Source organism: Cydia strobilella, chromosome 11, assembly GCF_947568885.1.
Source record: "Cydia strobilella chromosome 11, ilCydStro3.1, whole genome shotgun sequence".
NCBI lineage: Eukaryota > Metazoa > Arthropoda > Insecta > Lepidoptera > Tortricidae > Cydia > Cydia strobilella.
The window spans coordinates 8459582-8471881 of record NC_086051.1 but is presented as its reverse complement, the minus strand read 5'-3'; the positions used below and the strand labels follow the sequence as shown (position 1 = coordinate 8471881).

The 12300-nt window shown below is 38.7% G+C and overlaps 1 protein-coding gene across 2 annotated transcripts in view; it reads left to right on the top strand.

The window, feature by feature from the left end:
• The window catches only part of LOC134745158 (activating transcription factor of chaperone), a 38278-nt gene extending 27796 nt beyond the window's left edge, over nt 1-10482 (top strand). For both annotated transcript variants that reach the window (XM_063679139.1, XM_063679140.1), the window contains one exon: nt 9250-10482. In XM_063679139.1, the coding sequence (XP_063535209.1) occupies nt 9250-9980 (731 nt within the window). In that variant the 3' untranslated portion in view covers nt 9981-10482. The remainder of the gene's footprint in view (nt 1-9249) is intronic.
• The last annotated feature ends 1818 nt before the right edge of the window (nt 10483-12300 follow it).

The following is a 12300-nucleotide window of genomic DNA, read 5'->3' as shown; positions in this document are numbered from 1 at the left end:
GCGTAAACGGTTGGCATCTTGGCTAGGCACCCTGGTCATCTGCAAAGCGAAACACATACGGAACGCGTTTCTATTACCCATTACAGTGGCCAGCTATAGATTTGGTTTTAATGTAAACTATAATAGGTACCTAAACCTGGGTGCCTAGCCAAGATGCCAGTCGTTCGTTCCGCAGCGAACGATAGGGTAATCTCTCTCTATCACTCTTCCATATTAGTGCGACAGAGACGGTTGCGTTTCGTTCGCTACGGAGCGTAAACGGTTGGCATCTTGGCTAGGCACCCTGGTCATCTGCAAAGCGAAACACATAAGGAACGCGTTTCTATTACCCATTACAGTGGCTAGCTATAGATTTGGTTTTTATACGTCTTTAAATATTTAAATTTACGGTAAAATAGGTCCTATAGTTATGATTTTTTTTTGATGGGTTCACATAAAGTTAGAGTTTGCTATAATCAAAGATGGATATAACTCCGTAATAGATAGATACAGTCTAAGAAAAAAACGTGCCTCGAAAATCACGAAAATTTGATTCTCAATCAGATGGCGCCACTAGTTTTGGCCTACACTCGTATAGAGGGCGTTGACTGTTTCGTTTGTTATTTATAATTTTAACGCATACCAGTGAAAGAACATGGGTCAAAATCATATAAAAATAATTAATGCAAATAAAAAAATCATTTATCCATATTTAAATACATTTTATCGTATTTTTATATAGGTAAATATTTATTTTTAGTTTTAAAGTGTGTCGACAGATGGCAGTGAATTTACTGGGGTTACAAAATTTACTATGACAGTACCGCTCTAGTATAAGTTACTCTATGCTATAATATTATTTTGAGGGCAAAATATAAGTACAATTTGCGATAAAAAAATATAATGCGACCCTGTTTTCACCGAAAAAAATGAAGAAAACTCGGAAGGTATTTTATCAATTTTTTTAAATGAATCTTTGATTTTCAATCATTTCAGCCTCTCGTACAAGATATGGTGAATTGAATTGTAATCATTCATGTACCAAATGATTCTTGTTTACTGCAAAATTGGCAACCGAAACGACACTTCTCACTGCAAATTTTGAAAAATACTCCCAGGAAAACTCATTTATTTTAGGTTTAAAAAGAGAAAATGAAAACTTTAACTATTTCAGCCGCTAGTTTAGGAAATGATTATTTAAGAACGTTAACAGTTTTTGAATAAATACTAATAGTTACGGCGTAATGTTGAATGAAAAAGGAAGCATTTTGCAAAATACGCTCGTTTGTAGGAATAAGGCCTCTTAACTTATTTGGAAATTATTGCACCAAATGTTATGAATACCCGAAGTGTTACAAGTACAACACCAGCTTTTCAACCAAAAATCACGGATGTTTAAGTTTTTATTATGTAAAATAATTCTAAAGAAAAAAAACCGACTTCAATGGGGGATGCCGCTGAAAGTTTACTTATTGTTGATGGTGCACTCTTAGATGCAATAAATGTGATGTGTGTGATTTAGATGTTGTTGGTGGCAATGAAATGAAAAAGACAGCATCTTTTGCCTAATTTTTTTTTTTTTTTTTTTTTTTTTTTTTTTTTTTTTTTTTTTTTTTTTTTTTTTTTTTTTATAAATAATCATTTATTATACACAACACATAGTTCATGATCAGCAACGCAGGCTTCGTCAAGTGCTTACAACAATAAATCAGCTACAGGCTTCGTCAAACTTAAACACTAAATTAAACTAGGCCAAGTCCCCACTTCGGACCGTAGCCGGTTCAAAAGTCCCCATGACACTGGCAGCGTTGCCCCGCTGAATTGCCAAGGAGATCTGTTGGACCAGATACGATCCGGAGCCTTGCCTAATTATGTAGAAAAGGAGGTAAAACCACCCACTTTTCTAGTAGCATTACGTTTCTGTAAGAGTCGCAGTTCTAACCTAACCCACTTTTCTGATAGGATTTCGTTTCTGTAAGGGTCACAGTTCTAACCTAACCTTACTTTTCTGATAGCAGTTCTGTTCTGTGAGAATCGCAGTTAAAACCCGCCCATTTACCTAACCTAACGTAACCCACTTTTCTAGTAGCATTTCCGGGTCCGGGTCTGGGTCCGGATTCGAGTCCGGGTCCGTGTCCAGCTGTCCGGGACCAAGTTTGGGTCAGAGTTCGGTCTGGGTCCGGGTCCGAGTCGGGGTCCGGGTTCAAGTCCGGCTCCGAGTTCGGTCCGGGTCCGGGTCCGAGTTGGGGTCCATGTCCAGACCCGGGTCCGGGTCCGAGTCTGGGTCCATAAATAAGAGAACAAATCGCCAAACGTGAACTATGTGTCATTGAAGAATTCCATTCTGATCATCATCAGCAGTTCCACTTCATCAAACGTCACTTTTTTAAATGTAAATGCTGGATTTGTTGATGAAAATACAAAAATCACTATTTATTTTACATTATTTCACATTTGAGGAGGTCCCTCGGTTCCTCGGTTCCCCATCATCAGAACTCGAGCTTGACAAAAATGCTTATTGAAAACCTAACTTGCATAACAAACATAACGAAGAGGACAAATCGCCAAACGTGAACTATGCGTCATTGAAGAGTTCCGTTCTGATCATCATCAGCAGTTCCATTTAATCAAATGTCACTTTTTTAAATGTGTTTGATTTGTTGATGAAAATACTAAAATCACTATATGTATGCCTTTAACATTTGAGGAGTTCCCTCGATTCCTCGTGGATCCCATCATCAGAACTGCGTTTTGACAAAAATCTGTAAAATCTGTATGTATATACTTACAATCAAAAAAATAATTTTCAAAATCGGTCCAGTAATAACGGCGTTGTGGAGTAACAAACATAAAAAAAAACAACCGTATTAAGAACCTCCTTTTGAAATCTTGAAGTCGGTTGACAAAGTGTCTTTAAATCATTGAATTAAAATTACCAATAAATAAATTATCTTAGCGTGTTTTTCTGAACATGAAAAGAACTGATAAAGTAAACTTTTCCATAACAGTCAACCTTTGACCCTTCGGTTGTTTGTAGTTTTGTCGAAAGTAAAATATGGAAAAGTTTTGTTTATCAGTCCTTCCTTAACAACCTTGACGAATATTGTTTCCTCTATCATTTTTCTTTATAAATTATTACATTACAGCTACTTTATAAATTATGATATTATTTTACAGCCAGACGCCTGGCAAGAAAATATAGTTGCCGGCGATATCGACTGTCGCACGATTGCCTTTTTGTCGGCGTAGGCGAATCTTGGACATACAATATATGTATTGTTATTTTATAAAAGATCCGAGATGCGCGGTATTCCGCGTGGAGCATTATTTAACCTTTCGTATGCGTATGATAGCTATAATAAATGGCAAAATTTTGTCATTTATTATAGCTATCATAACAAATATTTCCGGACCGGAGAAGTCCTGAAGATTTTTTTGTTTTGACATTTAATATCAGGGGTTTGAACTTATCCGCTTAAATGGATGTGTACTCTTTTTCAATTAACTTCTGTGACTAAATCAATAAATTAAATCTACACAAGCTTTTAAGTATAATGTCCACACTTGTCTTTACTTTTGTTTTAAAGTCTGTATATATGATCCTTATAATTTGAAGTCTTATTTAAAAAATTTCATTGCGTCTATTTGTTTCTGATCATGTCTCCTGAATCACCCTGTAAATAACTAACTAAAACTTAGATCACAATCGAAGCCATTGCGGCTCAGTTTTTGCATAGCTACAAGGACTATGCATGTCTTGCAAAGTCTTGCATGTTTTACAAAGACTCGCCCTTTGGTCCAAATTACTAAAATTGATTTATTAAAAAAAAAGTAGAGTAAAACGGGACCAGTTCGATTCGGAATCGAGATCCCAAAGTTTCGAAACATTACTTTATTTTTTGTTCACGCTTGACCGGTTTATGAAACTTTATTCATTCAAGGAACTGTATCAGTATGTGTTCAAACAAAATACTTAATAATATTTAGTTAAAAGTTAATTGCTTTATTAATTTTATTATTAATAAGTACTTAACAGATTTTAATAAAGGAGGACGTTCTCAGTTCGTCGGGATCTGTATTTTATATATTTTTCTCTGATTTCGCGAAGACTGCTGTACCGGTTTCGAAATCTTTTTATCATTTTTAAAGGGCTTTTTAGGTAGTTTAAACTATTCGACTTAATAATACGTGAGTGACCCGGTTTAAAATAATCTAATAGGTAGTTCAAAATTTGTAGGATTTAATGATGGAATATCGATCCAGAGGCCGTGAGTTCAAGTCTCACCCAAGGCAGAATTTTTCAACTTTTAAATTTATTCTAAGCTTAATATCGTCGTTCGCAGACGTTTTTGCTTGTTAAAAATTAATTTAATGATAAGAATTTGGAAATTTCTTCAAGTAGGGGAACACGTTCAGTGATTTGGTAGTTTTTATTTTAGAAACTTTGCTTGCTTGCTTTTTGTTAACCAAATAAAGTGGAACTGCTGGTAAGGACCATACAATGATGGCATACTGTTCTTTTTTTTTGTTGAAGGCCATCATTTTTATTAGATTATTCCTACGTCACATTGGAACGGAGTTGTAGTGCGTTTACGTTAGGTTAGGTAGGTGACGGCTAAAAGATCTTTTCTCAAACATGCAATGAAATATTGATATTATGTTCTTTACATTAGGCTGGGAAGTAGGTATCACATCTCGGGCGTGGCTAGACGAGGGGTCTGTAATGAAATTTCATACAAAGTTCTAGGCCGGAAAATATATATTTTTTAATTTAAACATGGCGTCTGTGATTAATGAACAGGCTAAACAGTTTTTTTTTTATGTTATTGGGCTGTATTTCCTAAACCGTGCATCGTAGCGCAAAAATAATCAAATTTTCGTTCCCCTTTAAAGGAAAGAAGAGGAAGGAGGAAGGGTTTTTCTTAAGAAAACCCCTAAATAATATATAAAAATCACAATAAAAAACGGAAAAAAGAAATTTTTATAGGGCTGTATCTCCTAAACCGTGCGTCGTAGCCCAAGAAAGAATAATAAAATTTTCGTTCCCGTTTAACACCCCACGCACTGAATAACATTAGGACATGAAACAATCATCATCATCATATTTGTATTATTATTTCATAGCATGTTTGAGAAAAGCACTATTACATCGGCGTGAAAAGGAGTTGTTATTCTATTCGGCCGGCAATCCCTTACTTCCCGGCCTCTGTAGTAATGTACTATTTCAAGCTCGTCATTTGTTCCGCTATACCTAATAAGGATAAACAAGTAAACGTCGTGTAATTAAGGGTGGCAGGGAAACGATGCTCCCTCCGACGTTTGATTGACGAGCGCTCCTGTCCCGTCGCGAGACGAGACTGCTAAATGCAACATTTTGAACAATGGGAAGTTAATTTGTTTTGTTGTTGTTTGTTTGAGGCAGCTTAGCATGTTGATTGGCCTTGTAAAAGTGGGAAATGAACACGTTTTCCGACGTGGTGGCGGCTGCAGCGCTGTAGGCCGCGTGGGGGGGGGGGGGGTGGAGAGGGGGCGGCACCCCGCGCTGCGCCCGCGCGTCAGTACTAGCTTGTGCCGCGACGCGCCTGCTTGGCGCACTTCGCTCGTTTTACCCGTGACAATAAATTCGACTGGAGAAAAACATTACGGGCGCTCGCGCTCGACTCGCGACTTATGTCTGCCGCCGTCCATGCGCAGCCTGGACGTCGTTAGAATGAAGTGCCACTATCGTTGCATTTTTAACAAGGAGATAGTCTTCAACTCACAGAAGCTCGTCAAAAGACGTTAGATCCTGGGATCGACTGTTGAATCTTTAACGACGACCATTGCCCACACATTGAGTAACCCGGTTTAGAATACCACTGCCTTTATATCGTATTATCATTTAACTGTATTGTTAAGGACATTTTTGTTGTGGATTCGTAAAGCGGCTTTTGAATAAAAGTTGGAGTACGTGATGGCTCTCGCAGATATGTATGCTGGTACGTGTTGTTTGCTGCGTGCTGATAGCGGGCTTTGTTTATTTTGATTTCTTGAAAGGCTCTGGTGAGAAGGCAATCTCAAGGCCTAAATCCGCGCTTGACCCTGGACTCGTATTTTTAAGTTCCATTCCATGTTACAGTTTATATTAGTGCGCAGTTAATATGAATTATCGATGTTTACCTACAGTTTTTACATCTCTTGAACCAAGATATCTGTTTTAGTTAATTATCTAGTAATGGATTTTATCATTAACTTGTTTTTAATCGTTATCGACTACGATTGAAATTGACGACATTATTTATGTGTGCCTTAATTTGTCTGACGTATTTAGGAAACACCAACATGAAACAAAAACTTCTTGATTATACTACTGTTTTGAATAGGCGTGCAAATGCAAATTAAGTATGCAAGAGGCGTATAAAAATGAATGTATGTATGTAACATGTTGGTTGTGTGTCAGTCGAGGAATTTCACGTGGCGCGCCGGCATTGCGCGCGCTGGCCTGTTTAGCCAGCGGCCTAAGTAGCGAGAACCCGCGGTGTATCGCCCGCTCATGCTACATTGTCATACCACACTTGTACCGAACGCAGGCGACCGATTGGACAGGCTCTCGACACTTGCACCCGTAGAAACTGATAACCAGTTCGCGCACAGGACGACCTCGCTCGATGCTCGCCCAATAATTAAGCGCACTTATTGACCACTTGTTTCCATTTCTACACGCTGATAAGTACCTCAAAATACTCGGCGCCTTTCTATATTGTTACATAAAGGACAAGCCAGTTTCGAAACAAACATATTTTATTCAATACGTTGCCTTGATGATGGATTTTATACTTGTAAACATGCATCGTTATGATATGTTTTACAGATATTTCGAGACATTGTTTTGCTTTAAAACACATCCGCGTCTATAAAATAGCGCTCGAAACTAAATTTTAATCACATTCTTGATTAGCATGCAGTCATTGACACTAGCGGGTTGGACTAGTTAGTTCGGTTCGGATAGATATGATCCGACATAAAATGTAGTTCTGATGAAATGTACCTACTCAGAACTATCAGCGTTATCGAAGGCGCGAAGGCAGCGAACTCCGCAAGAGAAAGGTTATCGGCGGTTCGCGCGGCAATATCCCTCCAATCCAAAGACATGTGATCAAGCGGCTCTGATTTTCGCCACATCCACTTATGTTCACTACAATTTCAGCAGAACTGGAAACAACGGTCGACCGGTTTTGTTACGATCGTAATATCATTAAATATGCTCTCGATTCAGAACTATCTGTTAACCAGGAGAAAGTTTAACGAATATTATATAAAACGTGCGCCGCGCTTTAGTAAACGGACTGACAATCTTACCAATCAAACCCAATTGATGGTAGAATGCGTTTGACGGTCAATTATGATATTGTGATACGTTTGTGTCCCATACAAATAATTCACGGGTTGTTTACGGGTTGCTACATGTTTCTATATGTGTTGCGAGTTCATAGGTAGAGTTAGAACAAACTAAGTTGATAACGATTTTGATAGCCCAGACTTGGCAAGTGTTTTTTTAAACATCAAACTTCTATGAAATTATGACGTTTAAATTAAATAATGCTTACACAGTCCGGGATATCAAAATCGCTGCCAACTTAGCTTGGTCTTACTAATATACAAAATCATAAAGTGTCGAAATCGGACAAAACATTACAACTGTATCTGATCTAGGACATTGAACACCGTTACCCGTAGAATCGGCAAAACCTTAAAGAATAATTTCGAATAACAGTACCTAATAGGTATACCAACGTACACCCTGACAAGTCTTGTTACTCCACTCGACACCTCCACTTGCGACGTCTGACGTGGTTAGCTATTTATGGACTACATTCTGTTGTCTTGCCCGATATTGTCTCTGAAAATAATGCCCTACTGTGTAAATTCTAGTGGTAACAATTAAAACTACTTTGAAGTTAGGCAGTACTGTTTTGTAATTTTATACTTGTTACATGCTATATTTGTATATTATAGTGGTTTAATGAATGGTTTGGTCAAATTAAATGAGGTTAATTTAGGTAATTTTTCCGGAATCAAATAAGATATATTACCGGTAATGCAATGGTAAAACATAAGAAGGTGCTATACGTATAAGTATAGATACATCTTAATGTAAATTTAAATCGCAACTGAGAGTAGGTACAAAGTAGAGCCGTTAAAGATAAAGCATACCAACCATACCAAGTATACCAACCAACTACATACATGCTTTTGCTTATGGTTGCATGCAAGGTGAGTTCTGTTAAATAAGGTATGTACCTTGGTACCTTGCAACTAAGTTTAGTAGATAAATGCGCGGCCGAATTGTTTGTATGGCCTCATTTTAGAGCACTTTTAGAGTAATCATTGTCACTTCTATATGCCTAGTTAAAGCCTACTTTAATAAGCGTAAATAGCAAAATGTACCTATACTCGGGGAGTTGCATAGCTCTTTAAAATATTTTATTACAATGCGATACTTGGTAATAAGAAGGGATAATTAAATTAGGTACATGCACCAGTTTTTTGTGTGCATTGCTTCAGGGTCATTAACAAAGTAAACAATGCGATATCGTGCATGGCGTTCAGCGTTAGAGTGGAACACAGTAACCACCGAGCGACCTCTACGCGCTGTGACCTGCTACTGAGGTCACTAAACATGTTATTTTTATTATTATATTCATAAACAAGATCTCAAATACAGATGATAATTATAAACTAATCACAATGTCGTTAAGAACATGATATGAGGAAAACACATCGATTATTAGCTCATGATCTTGTATTTCAACCAATACGTAACAAGAGAGAAAGAGCGACTTCGAAACCAAGATTGTTTGGATTGCCCGTTGTCCCCAATATTTTCAACTAATAATCATTAAATGAACCGCGGTATTTATAAGACGGAAGTATTTTTTAGAGAAGCTCGCTTTAATATAAAATGAAGCATGGGAATTATAACTTTATTTTACGACAACCTATAAATGTGTCCGATCATTTTTTTTTTACAAAAATAAAATGAACAAACGCAAAAATACGCTTGGTGCGCGACTGCCTGCTGCTGGGAGGCCTTTTTGATATAACAATTTAAACTGACACTGAACAGGTTTCACCTTGACAAATACTCGGTTTTCATGGTGCTGGTATAATTTCATAAGACGACTCAGAATCTGTGTTATCTCTTATCTATACACTTATTGCTATATCCAAAAAGCTTGATAAATATTAAGTCGATTTCGTTTCTAACGGGTAATTAATTGTCTTTTACAGAAAACATATTCTCCAACTGGCTGGAGGAGAAGGTAGACCTGCCAATATTCGAGAACATCACACAAGCGGCCGAGCCCGTGGAGGTTCCGCCCTTGTACCTGGCGCCCTTGCCCGCGGTCGGGCCGCAGCCCACCGAGGAGCTGCTGCGCGAGTTCGAGACCGTGTACGGCGCCGTCGAGCTCACGCACCTCACGCCGCCGCAGAGCCCACCCGGGCCCGCCACGCAGCTGCTGCTCAGCTACGCGCAGGCGCAGCACGAGCCGTGGCCGCAGCCGCAGCCGCCCCCGCCCCAGCACCTGGCTGCACCCGCGCCCGCCGACTACGAGCGCGAGCTGCAGGCCGTGGAGGAGCTAGTGCGCCACCGCGCCTCGCAGCTCGCCTCGCCGCAGCCGTCGGCCGGCAGCGCCAGCGCCTCCCCGCGCTCGTCGCCCTCCTCGTCGCCGCGCTCCTCCACCGACGACGACTGGTCGCTGCCGCACGTGGGGCGCCCCAAGCCCTACTCGCGCGGCGGCGACGACCGCCGGTCACGCAAGAAGGAGCAGAACAAGAATGCGGCCACCCGCTACCGCCAGAAGAAGAAGGCCGAGATCGAGGTGCTGCTGGGCGAGGAGCGGCAGCTGCGCGCGCGCCACGGCGAGCTGGACACCAAGTGCGCCGACCTGCAGCGCGAGATCCGCTACCTCAAGAGCCTCATGCGCGACCTCTTCAAGGCCAAAGGTCTCATTAAATAATTTCACCCCCTTCGCCGCCCAAGCGAAAGAAATCTGTCTGTAACGCGCGAACAGAGCGCTCCATGAATACCGTTCAAAAGAAGATCTTAAGGAGTTATATTATCGATGTTTAATCTATTTTTTCTTATGTGTTAAGGCTAGGCATAAGTCGGCTAACTATTTCGTTCGATTATGGTATCTGCAACCCCATCTCTTCGAGCAGCATTCATCACTCATCGATCGAGCGATAAGTACATTAACAACTTTAGAAACATCACTGGAGGCGAAATTTCTCACCATTCATGCTATTAGAGGATAGGTCGCATTCGTTGTAATGAAAGTATGTAAGAAAATATCAATCATACTTATAGTATTTACAATTTAAAATTTTGTTACTATAAATCCAATGATATATTTTTATTCATGTATAATGGCATTTACATATTTTTTTATCAAATTGACATTTTAATTAAATCACTGTTTATATTTTCATGCAATAAATGGAATGCGACGGCGGAATAAATATGTTTTCTTGTACTCGAAGACCCTGACACGTAAACATTTATTATCTCTGTGTTTGTCATAATAGAACAAGGAAATGATCGGTAAGATCGGTTATCAGTGAGCAGCTAACTTGTAGCTGATTACAAACAGTTATTGAACGTCCATGCCGAGAGATTCGCATAAATCAGGTTTGACCCTAATAAATGCAGCAATTATGCAGTCGAAGGATTGGAAACTTTCGAGCAAGGATAGGTCTCGGTTATCTTGGCGTGAGCAATTAGTTGCAGTGCGATTTTGTAATTATGGTTCCACTGCTGAATCTATTCATAGCGGTATTGCAACCTAACTGCTATTGAGGTAAAGTAAATTGCTGCAATCCTTTTCATGCAAGTAGTCTATTCTTACACAAACAAAACATAAAACAATTAAATATACTCATAGACAAATTTACAGGAACGCAAAAAAGGTTTAATTACTGGTACCACCTAAAGTAATTTCAAAATGAGTGATATTTGCGTTCCTCTAAATTTGCCCATAAGTGTATTAATTATTCGGCAGTTTAACTTGTCTAATGTACGATAACTAGATAAGGGTCGTGACCGAACTTTTAGTCATTTTTTAGCATTTTTTTCAAGAATGATTTTCTTATCTCTAATCTATGATCGCCAATCATTAGTTTAACATTAATTAAATAATTTTATTATTCATATAATAGGTACGTAAGTACTTACGCCTAAGGTGTTATCAGGATGTCTTTTACTCGTACACCTAAGAAGGAAGAACTATCATTTTCTAATTCCATACTAATAATATACTTATCTCTTATTCCACTTTGATGTACGATCCAATCGGGGTCTGAATAAGATTCGTAAACACTAGAACTACTTATAGATGTAAATATCACTTTAAACTTATAATAGGTTATAGAGGAGCGGGGCATCCTGAATTCCTGATACAGGTTCATTCACCTCAAAGGAAGTCCCAACCACTGATGGCAATTTGTATAATACTTAATAAGGAAATAGAACAATTTTCATTTTCAATAGGTACCTAATAACAACAACAAAGAAACCTACCCTGATAATAGAACAGATGGGAACTCATTTCTTTGTTACACCTTTCAGCCTTAACACACGATCGTCATAAAATGATTCATTGAAATTTATGGGGTGGAAAACGACAATATTTACGCTACCCTTCCCGATTGGTAAGTAACATACGCTTGGCACAAGGAAGGAGCTATGTGGTTATTAAATATAGAAACATTTGTCAAAAATTCATTTGTTTACGTTATATGTCCGTATTTTGGTCACAGATTTACATATATGTACCAAACTTCAACTTAATTGGTCCAGTAGTTTCGGAGCAAATAGGCTGTGACAGACAGACAGACGCACGAGTAATCCTATAAGGGTTCCGTTTTTTCCTTTTACATACCCCTAAAAATACTCCTAATCGTGTAAAGTATACCTATAAGCTATAAGGATTTATTTACTTCAATTTTAAAGCCAAACGATCAACTTCTGGAAGCGTTTTAGGGGGTTATATAAACAAAATAAATATATATTGAGGCCACTTATTTTAATGCCCTGGGTACTTTTTCCTTCTGGACGCAGAATATTGAACCTTTGAAGAATGACCACCTAAGTACTTGGATCCTGTTCACAAGGAACGATTGGTTGCGCGACTTTCGCTCGTATTTTACGATATTATCGTTTGGAATTGTATACTTTCCACACTTGTATCACAAACCGAACGCCGCTCCAGTATCGTAGACAGTTGCTACGTAGGTAAGTAGTTTTTGTCGATTCATAGATAAACCAATTAAGTCGAATAA